Here is a 19618-nt window from a genome sequence, read left to right as displayed (position 1 = left end):
ACAGTAGTCAAATTTAAAAAGACAGAAATAAGAATGGCAGGTGCCAGGGCCTGGGGAAAGGAAAGAATGAAGGGTTGTTTATGGGTATAAAATTTCAGTTTTGCAAGACGAAAAGAATCCTGGGGATTAGTTGCACAAAAATGAAAATGTATCTGAGACTACTAAATGGTTGGGATGGTAAACTTATGTTGTGTGCACTTACCACAAGTAAAAAAGTTTTGACTTAAAAATTAAAAAATAACATGAAAGTGGTTGAAAACTATCAAAAAAAAAAAAAAACTACTGAGAATTCTGAACTAATCCAGTACCTATTTTACATCTGATTAAATTTCAATGAGGAGACATTTAATGTAACTCAAGGTACATTAATTAACAAGAGGAAAAGCAGAACAAGGAACCAAACTCCTTGGCTGAGGGACCATATCGTCTCCCTCTGCCTGGTTCTTATAGGGCTTTATCTAATTACATGACAATAACAATAATAGTAACAACTGCCATGTACCAAGTTTCCACTATGTGGTAATCATATGTACAGTTTGTCTCTAATCAGGACAAAAATTCAGAAAGGCAGGTTATTAGTATCCTGATCTTAAAGAATGGGGAAAACCAAAAAGGTGAGTAGTGGTAAGGGCTTCGTCCCCAGAATTTAGCAGACTCTTGCTCTTGCTGTCTAAAACCTACACTGCAGAGCCTTTGCACTTGCTAATTCTTCTCTAGAACAGCTTACTTCAAATATCTTAGGAATCATCTCTGTCAAGTCCCTGCTCATATGTCACCTTATCAGTCTTCTCTTTATCACTAGATAAAAAGACATTCCCTCCCCTTCTTATATACCTCATTTCTCTTCCACTGTTTTATTTTCTCCTAAGCACTGTTGCTACTAGAAAAATATACACTTATGTATTTACCTATTTGTCTGTTTTTCTCTACTATAAGTAAGTTGTTTAAGAACAACTTTGTTTAGACCACTAGTGCTGAGGTAAAGGCTGTTTCCTAACAAGTATTAAACAGTGTTGAATAAGTGTGTAAATGACCAACTAAATGCGTACTAATTATCCTATGCATGTTTCTCTAGAAAATTTAGGTATGATCAAGTGTAATATTTAAAATACAGGACTAGTAAGATATACTGTAGATGTTCCAATTCCTACAAAGCTAGCAGTGGGCCACAGCCTCTTAGGACAAGAAACCCACCAGAACTTAAGCACCATGTTCAGAGGCATAGTCTCTCCTACCATATGGGGCACTCAGGAAGACAGAAGAAAAATCACATTAAGGCTATGGGAAGGTCTTGGGAAGTTCCAAACAAAGGCACTTACTATCTGCTGAAAAGATTTTAAATATTTTTAACAACCACTACAGTCATATACCTAAGCATACTGGTTAGTCACAACATACTTATCAGTTCTATTACAACTATTCAGATAATTCACCTAGATAAATGCCATAATCCATTCATCAATTACTAGATATTATAATGACCTCTCAAATCTTAGCTTGATATATGAAGAGAAAAGACAATTTAAAAGAACTGCAAAAAAGAAGTTTAAGTTTGCCCTAAAAGTTAGGAATTAGAGATAATGTGACCTGAGCAAATGAGAACATTCCAAACAATGCCATAAATTTCTACACAAGTCACTTACATATGTGCTCATTTCATTATAACAAAAGTAACACTGATGACAATGAAAAATTTTGTTATTAAAGATGAGATTTTTGACAACCATTTCAGTATAACTTCTATTTTTTGCTATATCAGCAATTTGCCATACTGCTTCCTTAATTTAGGATGCAAAATTTAAATGCTTAAGAAAAAGTTAAGTCAAGAAAGTATTTCAGAATATAATGATAGAGGATTTACTTCCCAAATTTATAATTTAATTTCCTAGGTAATACATTTTCTAGTGTCAAATAAACATGAACCACTTATGTTAAACTAGATTAACAAAATTTATATAGAAATGTAACACTGAAACTGCTATTTCTATTTACTTAAGGTATAAAAATAGGGACTAATATTCAGCATGAACTTAGGGAGATATTATATTTAGGTTGTCTCAAAAGTTGAAAACTAAGCCCCCTACCCCCAACAGGAATACACATATACATGCATAACTAATCAACCCATGTCAGTTCTACCAATGCTTTAGTTCTGATCATTCAGGATCCTTCTTCAATTACTGTAAAACCTTCACAATGTTTTCCCTACCTTGGTCTATCCTCTAACAGAAGAAAAACACTGAAAAATATTTTAAGCTAATAAAGAAAAATGGAACACTGACTTGACGTTTGATTATATAAATGAATTAGAATTATTTTAAGTGAAATAATGGAATTATGTGTACAAATATACAGGAAAAGAGACATACATAGGTATGTATATACAGACATGAATGTATTGATATTTCATGTTAAGAAATTGCTATTAATATTTAGGTAGCACCGGGGTACTGTGGCATATACTCACTGTGTGTATGTGTGTGTATGTATGAGTAATTTATATATAGGTGAATAATTTTATATATGTAAAAATATATATATATGTTTGTGTGAATAAGTATGTGAATAATTTTTGAAGTCTATTTAACTTCCTAGGATTTTGTGGTTTGAATTAAATAGTTCCTGAAATATGACTCAAAATAATCTATGGCAATAAAAAGAGTAGAAGATGAAACAGATGAAGTAACTAATGAAGTTAGACAATGGGTATATGGACATTCATGAAACAATTCTAATACATGTCTGAAAACTTTCCATAATAAAAAGTTTAAAAATAAATAAACAAAATGATCCAGTAAAAACAAAACTGCCAACTGTTTGATACTTTCCCAAATCCTCTAGGCAGATTCAGTTTACTAAGGCTGCTTCTATAGCTCTTTGACAGTTACCACTATTAAACTATTTTCCATTGGATTGGAGATAGTGAGCTCCATAAGCACCATGTCTTATTAATCTTGGTTTCTACAGAGTCAATCACAGAGCCTATTAAAATGTCAGCCCTTAAACAGTTACTGAATATAAGTGAATATAAATGAAAAAACAGAGTACAATCTCATTTAAATATGTGGTTTTGCAGAAAAGCCATTTTATCCCATATATCATTTACTTGTTAATAATAACCCTAATCAAAAGAGCTCAAAACCATGTTATATTCCTGCAACACTGTTTTAGAAGAAAGGTCTAATAATAAACAACTTATTTGGAAATTTACTGTTGACTCAAGGATACATTTAACAGCCACATGTGTTGATATTAGCATCTGCCAAATCTGGTTTGTCAAATATTTAGAGTATCTCTTATTAACATCAAAGATATCTAATTCTTAAAAATATCAATTTTAAGTCATTTCAATACATTTTCAGAAAAGAAATTTGTAAAATTAAATACCAAATAGTGGTTAATCTCTAGAGATATGCTGTTCAATATAGTATCAATCAGCTATACAAAACTATATAAACTATATAAAATTTAAAACACTATTCCTCAGCCACATGAGCCACATTTCAAATGCTCATTACCCTATATATGTCATGGCTACCATATCAACAGTGTGGATATAGAACATCTTTCTATCATTGCAAATAGTTTAGATGATGCTGGTCTAGGGAAATAGTTAACTTAGATTCTCATTTTTCAATTACCTATCTGTATTGTCTAAATATGGTATAGTAGGTGTGCATTCCTAGGCAAAATATAAACAATGCAAAACTTGCCACTTATATAAGAATTTGACTCAGTAGAATTAATCAAAAACACAAAGTTGTGCAAGCATCACCCCTATTTCCAAAACTTTCCAAGACTGCAAACACAAACTTTTTAACTGTCAAGCAGTAATTTCCCAGTTTTTCCTTCTTTCAGGCCCTGGTAATTTCTACTTTCCCTTAATTCCTCTAAATTTTCTATGAATATGCTTTTCCTACATACTAACTGGAATTAAACAATAGTTGTCATTGTATCTGACTTATTTCACCTAGTTTAATGTTTTCAATGTTCAAACACACCATGAATCAGAAGTTCATTCATTTTTGTGGCTAATATTCTACTGTATGTGTATTTATATTGTGTTTATTCATTCATCTGTTGATAGACATGTGGACGATTTCCACCATTACTAAATGTTGTGAATAATACTGCAATGAAAATTGGTCTACAGGTGTGAATTTCAGTACCTGTAGTTAGTACCTAGTTTTTAGTTCTTAGTTTCGGTTATATACCTAGGATTAAGACTGCTGGTCGTACAGTTATTCTATGTTTAGTTTTTTGAGAAACCACCAACCAATTTTCTACTGTGGCTGTACTATGTTACATTCCTATCAGTAAAGATACAAAGGTTCCGACTTCTTCAACTTTTGATGAATACAAGAACTTCTGAGTCTTTTTTATTACAGCCATCCTAGTGGTTGTGAAATGACATTTCACTTTGGTTTTAATTTCCCTTTCTCTAAGAACCAATAATACTATTATCTTTTTCATGCAGTTCTTGGTCATTTGTAGATCATCTCAAGAATTTCTTTACATATTCTGGATAGCAAATCCTCATTAGATATATAATTTGCAAATATTTCTCCCATTCTATAAACTGCTTCACTTCTGTGATAATGTCCTTTAATACATAGCATTCTAAACGGCTGATATAGCCAAATTTATTTTTTCTTTTGTTTCTAAAGCATCTGGAGTCCTATTTCAGAATCCACTGCCAAACCTAAGCTCATTAAGATTCATTCCTGTATTTATTAAGGGTTTAGCCCTTATTCACAAGCCCTTGATCTACTTTGAGTTAAATTTTGTATATAGTGCAAGTAAGGATCTACCTCAGTTTCTTACTTGTGGAAACCCAGGTGCCTCTTCTTTTGTTAAAAAGATAAAAGGTCACTGTGAATAAAGATAGTTTTACTTCTTTATTTTTCTTTTGGATATTGGATGTCATATCTCTTTTTTGTACTAATTGTTTTGTTCATTGACTGGACCTGATATTTTGTCAAAAATTAACTGATAGGAATGGGTTTGTTTGCTTGTTTCTTTCTTTCTTTCCCTTTCTTTGCACTTCTTAAAAAAGAAACAAAACAGATTTGGAACTATGATACAGACACATTTTCTTAAACCTAGAAATCAATTTGAGTAGTTAGTATAGGCAACTTAACAAACTAACTCTTCTGACCTAAGCACCAGGAAGGTTATTTCCTACCATTAAGGTCTTTTAAAATTTCCTTCAGCAATGCCTTCTTAATTTTTGTGCACCACTCTTTCACTTGTCTGGTTAAATTCAGGTATTTTATTCCTTTACATGATAGTATAAATAGAATTGCTTTCATAATTTCCTTTTCCGACTATTCATTGCAGGTATATATAAACAACTAACTTTTGTATGTGGGTTGATCATACCTCGCAACACTACTGAATTAATTTATTAGTTCTAATGGCTTTCTTCTGAAGTATTTGGAATTTTCTATATTGGATCAGTCATTTTAAAGTAATGCTTGTTTTATTTCTCCCTTTCCAATTTGAAAGATTTATATTTCTTCTTCTTAACTAATTGCTCTGGTTAGAACTTCTGGTACAATGCTGAGTATCAGGGGCATACTTGTCTTGTTTCTGATCTTAGAAGAAAGCTTTCAGTCTCTCATTATATTAGCAATGGGTTTTTCCATAAATGTCCTTTATTACATTGAGGAAGTTCCATTTTATTGTTTGTTTTTTAAATGTTTTGTCATAAAAAGTGTGAGATTTCTTTCTTACATTATCTAATAACCTTTTCCCTACATTAACTGATATTATCATGTGTGTGTTTGTTTTCCTCCTTCTTCTATGAATGTGGTGTAAGGCAGTGATTTATTTTCTTACACTGAAAGAACTTTGCCTTCCTGGGGTAAATCCTACTGGCTCATAGAGTTTAATCCTTTCCATATGTTGTTGGATTAGGTTGACTACTATTTTTTTCAGGATTTTGAAGGCATGTATTTTTAAAATAACTATAAGAAAAGACTATAGACACAGAATTAAAGCTCATATTAATCTTTAATTAACTTATTTTAATTAAGGGAGAAATGTATATAAATTGAGATATCTTATTTAATATTAAAAATTGAAATGAACTGAGAAATCATTCTTGCTTATGCCAATGATTGGTTTTATTCATCTCTTAGGACTGTTGCAATTCAAAGATGTCACTTTTATAAGTCTTATATTTTTTACATGTGTGAAAATAAATGACATCTTATAAAGTCTGTAATATGAACATAACATCAATAATAACTCTATTTCTAAAACAATAAATATAAAAATATTTTACCCCTTCATAGAAAACTTTTGCACAGTCCTTTGCTAATTTTCCGAAAAATAATACACTGATGGTGTTGACATCTGAATTTTCTTTTTCTAATGAGAAAAACATAACACATACAGAGAAACGCGTATTAGATATAGTTTTATAAACATAATAAAATTGATGACAACTATATCTTAAAACTATTTACTCCAAAACTTAATTATGAAGAAAATAATTAAATTGCTTATGACTCAATTTTAGCTTGCTTTAATACCTAAAGAATTATAAAAATAATGTACAGAATGTTACTACATATTAAAATCAAAATTGTAACAAGTTTCAACTGGAATGCATGTTGTATATCATTCTATAAATATCACATTAACATCCCAGAATAGCCATCTTCTACTATGTTTTTTTTTTCATATTTGTAATCAAAAGAAATTTTTAAAAATTTCTTAATTATTTACTATTTAAATTAATTATTTAATTTTAAGGCCTGAGATCTTACAAAATATTTCATTTTTAATGATGGTCAACTTTAAGTAATCTACAGTTATCAGTGCAGAGTCTCCTGTATTGTTCATTATTTCCCTAATTATTTTCTCTATCAAAATTACAGGGTACTTTGCAACACAGACTCTGATCTTTCATACTTGCATATATATAAATATGTGCTGGAAGAGAAGACTACAGAAGTCTAGATAAAACCTTAATAATGAATTACAAAAAAATTTCACTAACAAGGTTACAATCAGTTCTTTATATAGTCCCTAAAAATATTCCCTAAACACTGCATATTGTATAATAATACACTAGGGCTCCATTCTAAAATGCATTATTTTTTAAGTGAAAATATCAAGGGTATTAAGTACCTAAAAGACCCTATTATATTACTTCTTTTATTTCTAACACAATCCAAACACATGAACCAAGGATCTAACATACTTAGGAATTAATATTCTTCAAACTGATGTCTAAGTCAATTATACTGAAGTAAATACTTAGAACCAATGAGGCAATGTCATTTTATCAAATCTTTAAAAATTTAGAAAGTGTTGAAGAGCAGGGATGCATTTAACAGTGACAAACTCATTAAAAATGTTCAACAAAGATTTGTGAGGAAAGGAAATGCATGAAACAAATCCAATTGGTGAGGTGATAATCAGTTCTTCTAAATAATGGCACATCCTGGCCGAATCATTGTTTGTGGAAGAGTTACCCAAGTTCTATAAAGAACCTCACTGAGATCTTCTAGATTTGTTGACAGAATGTCCATTTTTCTCATTCTCCAAAGGTTATCCACTTCCTATAAGCCACTACAGCAGGGCCAGAAGCTAAGATTCAATCTGAGAGAAGTTAAAGTTACATGAATTTGCAAACATTTAATTAGTTCAAGACTCCCTTATTATTTTCATGCAGCACATGAAACATCTTTCCAAAATCTGAAGTCTCTGAGAACTCTTGCATCTGCTATTCTATCAGATCTAGTAGCATATGGAATGAAACAACTACCACAGAGCTATCTATTGTTCCTTTCGCTTACATCCCTCAAAACAAGTATATATGCAAATTCAAACATTATTGTTCCTCAAATACAAAAACTAGTGTCTACTAATCAAAATATAACACATTTCTTCAATGTCTTAAATAACCTATAGAATTTTTGTTTCTGGCCATGAAAAAGCAATTAAGACTGGATTTATCCTGCAGCTTTAAAATAGCCAGAAAAGGAAGAAAAAAAAAAAAGGTATTTGAAATAACTCTTTTTGGACATTAGACAAAAAAAAAAAGTGCACAAAATGACTATTTTTTTCTTTTTGTTTTGTTTTGTTTTGTTTTTGAGAAAATAAAAGCAATAACCTCAGCTTACTTGCTGGAGAGATTGTGGGCAGGAAAATATGGGGGTTGAATCCAAACAAAGTGAGGCAATTTCACTGAATTAAGAAGAGTTAGGAGTCTGAGGACATCACAGTGGTTAGAATTTTCAGAACAGAGTGCAGAAAAGAAGGGAGCTGTAAAATGAATGTTTTGAATATCTTTAGAGGTTGTGCTCAGGTCTTTGCCCAAGTACTCATCTACAACTGTATGAGTAGATAGTCCTCTGGGAAAGAGAAAAGTCAAGTGAACAGAGAATACAGAACCATCTTGAGATTCACAAAGAGCCAGGAACAACCAACCAGCTAGAATGGAAAGACTTCCTCAATTTTAGAGTACAGAATGAATTCCTCAGAAGGATATTTTCTTAGTGACAAAGTCAGTATGTCCCAGAATAAAGGCTAGTTTGGAACTAACTTAATGAAGTTAATCATGTCAAATCCAACAAATTGTATCCCTAAACACTAAAAATATTCAAAGGGTAACAAATCCAACATTTGATTATGTAAAATTCTAAATGTCCAGCATTCAGCAACAAACTGCCAGTCACGCAAACAAGAACAAGCACATAAAATAGGAAAAAGGAAATCAATAAAAGGGCTCGGGACATAAGTAGCTCAGTGGCAGAGAGGCTGAAATGCTTGAGGATCTGCATTATCACCAGCAAGGGAAAAAAAATATATAGAAAAGAATGCAGAAACAACAGAAAATAGAACTAGCAGAGAGGACTTTAAGGAAGTTAAAAACATGTTCACAAAAGTACAGAAAATCATGAATATGAGGAGAAATGTAAGGTATGAAAGAAGACTCATGAAACTTCTAGAGTTGAAAAAATATTAGAATTGATGGTATACTGAATGGGGTTAATAGTCAATGAATATAGAAAAAGGTGTTACAAGAACTGGAAAATACAAAAAACCAATAAAACAAAAAGGTAATAATTTGTAAAGATCAATTAAAAAGACCTCTAGCCAGAATGAATCAGGAAAGAACATAAGAGAGTAATCATCTCAAATTACCAAACCAAAAACTAGAAATGAGATATTGCTACAGAGTCTATCAACATTAAAGGAGTATTAAAGAAATAGTATGAACAACTTCATGCCAATATGATGGTCAAATGAGATAAAAAGGATAACTTCCTTTAGAAACACAAACTACCAAACCTTCCTCAAGATGAAGGAGACAAATGAACAGCCCTATACAAATTAAGAGACTAAATTTAGTTAAAAAGATTTCCCATAAAAATAAGGCATAGTTGGCTTTAATAGTGAAATGTACAAAAATTTAGGGAAGAAGTAATAATTTTTCATACTTTCAACAAACAGGAGGAGGAAACAATTAACAACTCATCTCATGAGAACAGCATCACTATGATACCAAAACCAGTCAAAATCATTATAAGAAAAGAATTTTTAGATCAAAATCTATCATAAATATAGATGCAAAATATTTAACATATTTGCAAACCAAACCTAATAATATTTAAAAAGGATAATACATCAAGACTAAATAGGCTTTAAGCCAAGATTGCAAGACTGGTTTAATGTGGCAAAATCAACTGATATAAAACGTATTAACCAATGGAAATAAAAGAAACTAAGATCATCAACAGAGGCAGACAATGCATTTAGCAAAATCCAATATCAAATCATGATAAAACTCTTGACAAAGTAAGAATTGAGAAGAATTCCTTAAGTCTGATAAAGGAAAATTATTAAAAATAAAATCATGAAAATTCTGAGATACATTAAAGTATGTGTAGTATCTGAACACTGCAAACTTATAAAACAGTATTAAGAAAAATTAAAGAACTAAATAATGGGTCATTAGGCAGAGCGAATGAATCTGAAACATGGGTATCATGTTTCAGATGTGAAATCTCTCCAAATGATCTATAGACTCAATACAATAGCAATCTAATCCCATTTGGGTATTGCTGGTAAAAAAGATAAAACTGACTTTTGTTTACTAACCTTTTATTCAAAACCTCATTAAATTTGCTTATTAAATATTATATTTTTCCATAGATATCTTTAGAAATTTTACATCTTCAGTAATGGCAGCTGTCAGTAATGACATTCTATTAATTATTTTCTGATCAGTATGCTTTTCAATTCTTTTGTCTTTTTATGACAAGAACCTTTTGTACAATGCCAAGTAAGGGTGGTAAAAATGAGCAACCCTATTACATTCCTGATTTCAGGGGAAAGGTTTAAATATTTCACTAATAAGAATAGCATTTGCTGTAGGATTTCTGAAGATATTCCATATCAGATTAAGAGAGTTTCTTTATATTCCTAGTTGTCCAAGTGTTTTCACCATGAACTGGTGTTGAACTGGACTACACCTACTGAAAAAACATGAACTAATAAAATTAAATAGATCAAATAATGATGGCAACATGTAATCTCAGTCTGATATCCTACTGTAGAAATGTAAAATGGTACAAATCCTTTGGAAAAATGTCTGGCAATACCTAAGTCCACTACCATGTACATATGCTCAAAAGAAATGCTTTGTATTTACCAAAAACATGAACAGGTATATATAGTATAGTCAAAACCTACAAAACTAACCAATTGCCTATCAAGAGAACAAATAAAATTCTAATACATTTACAAAACAGAATACTGGAGAGCTATGAAAAGCAATGAACTAAAATATCAATATTGGTCAAATCTCTTTAACAAAATGTTCACCCCACACATTAAAATAGAGATAATGCCATAAAATTCAATTAACATAAATTTCAAAAAACAAGCAAACTAATCTATGGCATAAGATGGGAGAATAGCGACTCTGGGAGAGAGTATTAAGGAGGTCTTTTTTCTGGACTTTGATGCTAATTACAAATGTGTGTTCTCCTCATAAAAAATCATTATGCAATATTTGTTCATTTCTCTCTCTATATATATATGCTATCTATACTTGTTAAAAAAGAATCCAGTGCCTCAAATAAATGTATTTTGATGGACCAAAATTATGAATGCTTCTATCATATTACATTATATTTATCTGAGAATCTTCTTTTTCATAATGAATGGGTAACTTCTCTAACTGATAAGACCTTATACAGGAAGTCCAAAATTGTTCTAGTTACTTAATTTATGGCTTTCTTCAATATTTAAAGTTCATTTAAAAGTATTTTACCAAGTTTTTGCTACACATGAAACACTAACCACTGGAAATACCAAAAACAAACAAATAAAAAACAAAGAAACAAACAAAACAAAACAAAACAAAAAAAAACATTTCCTGATATAATTCAATTTTCTGCCAATATCTGTGACTTTGAAAAATACAGATATCATAGATTTCCTCAGAAAAATAATTTAGAATATCTTTCTTTATGCTCTACCAACGTAAATTTGCTCTTTCCAAAGAATCCAATATTACTTTTTATAATTATTTACTGCATTTCTTTATTCTCCTAAACTGTAAATTCTATGAAGACAAGGGTTGAGTTTCAGTCACTGCTACATACCCAGTACCTTTATCAATGTCTGGTAGTTAGGTGGTTTTTAAGTGTTGCCCATTCACTGCTCTAGATCATTCTCCCAACCAATTACAGAATTTAAAGTGTTTTACTTTACAGTTTTCAAGTGCTACAAGGTACTCTTCCTAGCTTACCAAGATTATTTGAGGGTTACTAAATAGGACTTTTACCTATACAAGGGCGCCTCTATAAGAAGTAACATGTTGAAGGCAAACTTTTAAGAAAGTTTAGTTACTACAATGTTTAGGTCATTATCAGTAAAACTAAAAGCAGGGAGACCAATCATTGCAATAGCCTAGATACAAAAAAAAAGGGATATTAAGTATAAAACAGAAGAAATGAGAGGAAGAAGGAAAGAGATGTTGACAAGTTTAGTAAAGGAAAAACTAACTTCATTGCACAGATTTCTGTATTAATGTGAGTGTATTACCTGTTAAAATCAGTCAGGTGTATGTATGCATATAGTACACAAAGGTACATATTTATAGGTTACAGGAAAAAGCTAAACATAATCAGTTTGCTTACACTACATACCTTGAAGTCCAATCTTCAAAATAGTTCTTCCATTTCCAGAATAAGTTAAAGAAGATATAAATGAAAGTTTTCCCTAAAATGGGAGAAAAAAAATAGTTAACAGAGGATTTTATTATAATACCAAGATATAAATAAAAATCAGAATGATTTTTAAAGCATTAGAATTTTATCTTTTGTGAATGCTCTCAAAATCAAAATAGAATTGCTTTCTACAGACCCTAACTACTTATATAAATAAATAAAGTCACTGGGAGGTTTCTGACAGAAGGGTTCCTATGTATAAATTCTGACAGTAATGATCACAACTCTGACAGAACCAAAACATTGTATAATGGCTACTACAAACTTATATAAAATATTTCTGTGAGGACATCTGCCCAGCAGCTTAAGACTGGTGTAGTCCTTGTTATTAATCCCTGTGGCCAAAGATTATTTTCTCAAAATACATAATTTTCCTCATTTTGCGTTTAAAAACATCTCCTTGTGCCTCAAGTTTCTGGAACACATTCCATTGTAATGCTATTCTATTCCCAAATAAGCTTAATCAATCTTTAGAAAATCTCTAATTTTTATTGAGGTTGATCAAGACGTCAATATATTATATTCAAAAAAAATTTCTAAGACATTAAATACTGATGAATAAATTTTTCTAGAGAAAAACCAGAGGGTCTAAAAATACTTAGTAATTTAATTTTTTGAACAATCATATTAGTTAAAATATCAACTTTACCCAGCTTTGCTTTAATCCATCATATTGTTCTCTAACAAAAATAAAACAAAATAAAATTTAAAAAATAAGGTTTGCTCCTAGAAAGGAATGAAAATCTAAACAAGAAAAATTTTGAAGTGCAAAGTCATTTCACAAGTAAAGATAGTGGGGCCAAATCAATAAACTAAGACACAAATACAGGTTAACCTTTGTTTCATTTCTGTAACTAACAAAACTGTCAGATTTACAAAGTTATTTCATCAGAGTCTCAGATAAAATGAAGTTCTTACATCTGAATGGTTTGTTACTTTTTTACAACTCTAAAATTTAATAATTTTGAATACATTACCAGGCTCTGAAAACCTCCAAAAAGGTATCTATTTTACTTATTGAATACAGTCTTATAAAAGATCCTATAACACACACCTTCCACCCTAATTAATATTCCAGACTTTGATACAGTCAACAACAAAAAGAAATCAAGATTATTGTTGAGACAGAAATCAATACATATGTCAATTTTATTTGTAAGACAGTACTCACAAAGAAAAATATAGCTATCAAGAATGCATGATGATTCAAAAGTAAAGATAAACAGTTCTGCTTAGGAGGTAGAAAGTCAGAGACTGACAATAAAAATAAACCATTTGCAAATTTCAAACCCTTTTTTTTTTTTAATCCATTAAAGAGTTAAGGTCATAGGGCAACCAACTAATCAAAAATCTTAATGGAAAGCACTCTTTCAGTGAGAGATGGTAAACAACACTTGCTTATATGGCAGATGCTGCCAGATATCTGTTAGAAAAATTCATCTGACATTTTTAACAAACTGCAAACACATGGGAATTCACATCCACTTACAGGTTCTTCTCAAAGAACTGACAAGATTCACACCAAGAGGTGGGGTAAGGTTGGCAGGATTACTACAGAAACTGGAGGACACCTGCTTGGATCTTTCTCCCCAACCATTTTTTCAGAACAAAGGCATGATAATGTCGGGAAAAGGCAAAAAACCTGTAATAACTTTGGTGAAAACTCACTAATGCTAGAAGGGAGTTACAGAAAACGAAACAATAAAACAACAACAAACAAAAACAAACAAACAAAACCCCACCTTCTACCTCTGCTAGGGATGGGCAGGAACAAGAATACCCATACAAGGCTCAGACCTGCATCTAGGGGCAGGACAAGATCATCGAGAAGGATCCACTCACAAGACCCAGGAACCCAATCACTGCCTGCTAAGATAATCAGAAGAGAGAGCATCCATCTATCAAAGACTAACACATACAAAGTAAAAGGTAACATGGTCTACAACTAGAAGAGAAGCACCACAGCATGGAGAGAGACCTTATCTGTGGTAAAGAGCAAAGCAAAGACCTAAAACTAAAGATGAAGGACAGAGAGCAAAATCCTCTGGCTGATCTGTGTTCATGCTACATACAAAGTAACCCTAAGAGAAATCTGCAGCCTATAGAGCTCTGAAATAACCATACTAACCTTGCCCTCTTCCTTTCTAGATTAGTTTAATGCACCACATACAGTTTCAGGAATAAAAATTATTTGCTTCAATTTCCATAGTCCTATACAAGGTAAATGGCTTTCAACAATATATTTGAGGCATATAAAAAGGCAAGAAGTAACACTGTCAAGACACAAAGCAACCAAGAGAATCAGAGTAAGATTACCTGATATCAATCAAATTATACTCAAAGAAAGTGGTTTCGTTCTTCTTACATGTGGTCCAACAAGAAGAAAGGTCTGGATGAGAAGAAAGGATGATCAGAGAAAATATGAGTTTCAGTTACTGGAATGAGACAAGCTAGTTTCATAAAGTTGGTACCCTAGAGAGAGATCCCCATACCTGGGGAGGGATATGAACACTTGGACAAGGGTGCTTCCTAGATGTGGGAAGGCAACACCAAGACCCCAGAGGTACAAAGGAAGGGGAGGTTAATGATCTATGTCAGAACTACTCAAAAAGCCTTCCCACAACCCAAAGGAAAATGAACTAGTGCTACTTTCACAAAGAACTGGGAAATTTGCAAGTAAAATAACTACTGAGACTACTATTATCCACCACCCCAGGGCTCTCACAATGAGCCATCAGGGCATGGCCCACTCTTGCACCTTCAAATGGAGAATAGCTCCAAATGTTGTTCACTTTCAGGGCAAATGAATTGGTCAGACAGGACACATTAAACTGACTGTCCTCAGGCAGTCTCTCTGAAAACTACATCTAAATTGAATTACTGGGACTGAACTGGGGGCCAGAGGGCTTATCAGTGGCAGACCTCATAAGGGATCCTGTCAAGTCACATTGCCTAAGTGATCTATGTCCTTCTTTGAGGGGCTCCCAATAATTGTAAATTTTGTTTCCAGGGATGGAAAATGTGCCCTTGGGATTGTGTTTCTTGTGTGAAAGACAGAAAACCACAAAAGCAGTGTGAGGTGTACCCAGGGGCAGTTTATAAACATTCAAGTATTTAATACAATACCTTTGGTTGATACTATAGCCCTTAGTTATATATTATCTTGACAGCTTTACCTACAATGGAAGTTACTCCATTAGGAAGGTGGATTTTCCTCCATAAGGTAGGAAATCTGTTCCTACCTTAGCTGAAGTGAGCAAACAAAAATGGAACCTGAGTTAAAGAACAAGTTTGGAAGTTAAAGGATAACTGAACAGCGAAAGACTTCAGCATGACTTATGTCCACAGTTATTTGTTTTGAATTCAACAGGAGATGAAACCTAGGGTCATTCCTTTCTACTCCAAATGATGTATTTACTTTAAGAAAATGATATTTCTCTTCCTCAGAAGAGTGAAGTTGGGTAGTTGTCCTATATAAACTCAGATTCATCATCTAAGGAGTCCTCTTCTTCAGTGCTAGAAATTCCCTGTACATATGTAGGAAGACATTGGGTCCTCACTGCATCACTCTGAGTAGGCATGATGTTATTGCTGAGATAAGCTGAAGTACAGGGAGTACTGAGAGTAATACTAATATCTGCCTATACTCTAGAAATCTGTTTGCCTTCAGAATAAAAATGAATTAATACAGATATTTAAAAAAAAATAACATCCCTTGATGTGGACTGAATGTTATCTTAAAATTTCATGCACTATACCTCAATACTTCACAATGTAACTATATTTAGAGATACGGCTTTTAAAGAGGTTAATTAAGTAAAAAAGAAGCCATTAGGATGGGTCCTAATCAAGCATGATCAGTGACTATGTAAGAGAATAGGATACACGGAGACACCAGGAGCTCACACATGCACAGAAGAAAGATACAGTAAGAAAGTAAACACCTACAAGCCAAGGAAAGAGGCGTCAGAAGAAACAAAGCCTGCAGATACCTTGATCTTGATCTTCTCTCCTACAGAAATTATGAAAAGATAAATGTCTAAGCAACCCAGTCTGTGGTACTTTGTTATGACAGCCCTAACAAACTAAAACACCCTATTAAAATTCAGGAGTTTCCTAAGCTTATTTGGGAATTGGACACCTTGATCTAGACCTTTTAGTCTACAGAAATTATGAGAAAAAAAATGTTAAATCACAGATTTTGGGATATTTTGTTACGACATTCCTAATAGACTAAAACACCCCTTAAAATTCAGGTTAAGCTTATTTGGGAATATTCAGAACTCAGTGACCCTGAGCTATGATGGAAACTCTGTGTGAACTATGTGAATATGCACCATAGGACTTGGATGGGAAGGGGAACCAATGCAAATGTGAAGTTGTGTCACCTGTTGTGACCTAAGCAATAAACTATGTAAATCCATCTAGGGGCCCTGTTGCCGCCTGCAGCAAGGAGACCATGGGAAGAATCAGAGGCGGACTGGGAATGAAGTACTTCTTTATTTTTCTCTGAATGTGCTTTCTAACAGAGGTGCTGCTTCCTATCAGAGGTGCTTTCTATCTTCTTACAGGAAGCAGACCTCTAAGAAGCAGCAACCTCTGAAAAAAGCACCTTCCTCTAAGAAGATAGAAAGCACCTCTGATAAGAAGCACCTTTGATAGGAAGCAGCACCTCTGATAGAGAGCACATTCAGAGAAAAATAAAGAAGTAGTTTATTCCCAGTCCGCCTCCGATTCTTTCCCGCGATCTCGTTGTTGCAGACGGCAACAAGGCCCTGTCTCCTCACCAGCTAAATCTACTGAAGTACAGCAGGCCTATCTAGGAGGAGAACACTAAAATAGTGAGACTGTCATCTGGATTAAGAAGCATAATCTAGTAAGACATATTTAAAATATTAAAACAAGCAGAAAACAAAAGAACAAGGTCATAACATCCAAACAGTAAAGATAATAACGTTAGCAAGGCCTGGTCAGACATGGTGGTACGTGCCTGTAATACCAGTGATTAGGAAGCTGAAGCAAGAGGATCATTAGTTTGGAGCAACCTAAGAAGCACAGCAAAACACTGTCTCACAGTAAAATTTTTAAAAAAGACCTAAGGATATAGAAGTAAATAAAATTCTCTTGGATTCAATCTGAAGTAACACAAAAATAAAATAAAAAACATAAAAATAAAAATGTCAGCAAGGCTTTGTCATCATCAGACCAAACAGATTCAAAGAAAAAGAGCTAGTGGAGATCAAAAGGGGACATCTGGCAATGACAAAAGGATCAAACCATTATGAAGACATAACAATGCTAAATATATATGAACTTAATAAGTTTCAAAATATGTGAATACTCACATAACTAAATAGGTCTTCTCATGTTCACGAGTCTACTATCACACTTAGTATTTAGAATTAGTGATTAAGTAATCCTATCAAACAACTCAAAAATATAATCACCTTTAGTATACTACTATATTTATTCATTTTTGTACCTCAGAAACCTACTCCAATGTATTACAAAATTCTAGTATTTGTATGGATAATTATGCATCACTTGTTGAAATATTCAGTCTACTGTGAAAGATAAAAGCCATTCTTAAGATAATTCTCATAAAGAAAATGGACATAAAAATACGCATTCCCTTTAGAAAGAAAAAGCATTCTGAGTTAAGAAACGTCTTACCTGAATATATTTCTTGCTATAATCACAACTTGGCTGTAGAGATCTGAAATCTACCTTGTGTAATTTACTCAGCTGCTGAACTTCAGGCACCCCACTGACTTCCTTTATTAATTCTAGTGGCATATCAATTCTCCTTCACAATGACATCCAAAGCAAATTCAACTAGTGAAGTTGACAGCCCGCTGTTAAAGATACAAAGACCAGGGTTTCATCCAAAATATACTCAAAATTATTTTAAGTCTCTTTGAGTTTGGTTTTTCCTTTCTTTTAATAAGCTACTTATCTCTGTTGGGGTTTAAGGAGTAGCAGAACAATGGATTATTTCATAACCTTATTACAATTATCAATATAGAACATTCTAAGGAATGGAAACAATTTTTTTTTTTCTATTTAGCGAAGGCATTTAAAATACCTCTAAAAGCTTTAAGATGTGTGAGAAGTTCACTAACAAACTCCACCGGTGTTATCACTGTAAAAAAAATTGGGAGCGGGGAGCTGAAAAAAATTTTTTTCAATAACCTTGACAATTGCAATTTTGTGTAAGCAAACTGCAACAAAACATCTTTTTGTTGCTCCTCCCTCCAACCCCTATGTAATTCAAAGATAAACTGTTGTTAACTTGAGCACTGTAAATTAAATCCTTCTCAAACTGTTTGCCTGGAACCCTCACTAGTATCGATACTCAACTTTAACGTGTACGCGCCAACCTTCCCCAAGTCACTTGAGCTCCCTTAGAGCAAGGACTTGGATTTACGTTTGCTTCTCTCAAAACACCAGCCAAGATGCTGAGCGCAGCCGCTTCACGAAAAACACACGGCGAGTTTCTCTGCAATTACTACATCAAATCTTGATCTAAACTAAATCCACCTCGACATAACGTGCACCCAGGGCCCAACCTACCTTTTTCACTTTGAAATTCACTCACCCCCAACGTAGAAAGAAAACTAGGAAGCGTCCCGACCGGCGCGTCCGTGACGTCACATGCACGCCGGAGGCTGAGCCTTCGCGCATGCGTGCACAGTCACTAGGGGTCAACCGCTACTGGTGGAGGAAAAAGCTCGCGAGGGTTCCCAGACCTAAGGCAACGTGCAGGTTTCCTGAAATACGTGGAGGGAGAGGAGCGGAGGAGGGGCGGGAGGGGCGGTCGCCGTACAAGCCCCGCCCAGTTCGTTCACATCCACCCAGGATTCTCGCTGCTCCCCCTTGCCCCGCCCCTCGGCCTTTCCCGCCTTCTCCGTAGGAGGAGCGGGTAAGTTGGTTCCTGTAGGCTGCATGGTTCCTAAATCCTGTAGCCAATAAGAAGCCTTCCAAACCAGAGCAAGAGTGCAGATTTCATTTGGTGAACTGGGAGCTGGGACCTGGACCTTTGAAGTTTGCATCTTTCTTACTGTAGCAAGTAAGCTCCTGAAGGCAGTTTTTTACAAAGAAATATTTACAAGTGTAGCAGTGTCCTTTGATAGTTTTTATAGCAGTTTTCGGGCATTGACATAACTCCACAAATGAGTTATGCTATTTTCAGGCAAGTTTGATTTAAACTTGCCATTGATGTACAATGCTATGACACTGGTGTAACTAATATGACACAAATTAAGCCCATCTTCCCTTTTCCCTCCCCATCTCTGTATTCACATAAGCCAGGGGTAAGAACTGAGAGCTCAGGAGCTGCCACTGGAGGAAAACCATAGGCT

General features: G+C 33.4%; 1 protein-coding gene across 9 annotated transcripts in view; it reads right to left on the bottom strand.

The window, feature by feature from the left end:
• Pot1 (protection of telomeres 1) overlaps positions 1-18965 on the bottom strand; it is a 114859-nt gene extending 95894 nt beyond the window's left edge. For 3 of the 9 annotated variants that reach the window (XR_007109870.1, XM_047561781.1, XM_047561783.1), the window contains exons 1-4: positions 18831-18965; positions 17931-18112; positions 12177-12249; positions 6290-6375 (exon numbers count right to left, since the gene is read on the bottom strand). Coding sequence is in view for 3 of the 9 variants with exons in the window: in XM_047561781.1 (XP_047417737.1) it covers positions 6290-6375; positions 12177-12249; positions 17931-18053 (282 nt within the window). In the remaining 6 variants the exon portion in view is untranslated. Of the gene's footprint in view, positions 1-6289; positions 6376-12176; positions 12250-14573; positions 14647-17930; positions 18113-18830 lie in introns of those variants that run through there. The other 6 variants (XM_047561784.1, XM_047561785.1, XM_047561782.1 and 3 more) reach the window with 5 other exon arrangements.
• Between the last annotated feature and the right edge of the window lie 653 nt (positions 18966-19618).

Source organism: Sciurus carolinensis, chromosome 8, assembly GCF_902686445.1.
Source record: "Sciurus carolinensis chromosome 8, mSciCar1.2, whole genome shotgun sequence".
NCBI lineage: Eukaryota > Metazoa > Chordata > Mammalia > Rodentia > Sciuridae > Sciurus > Sciurus carolinensis.
Note: the sequence above shows the minus strand (reverse complement) of the source record. Positions and strands in the feature narration are given on the sequence as shown.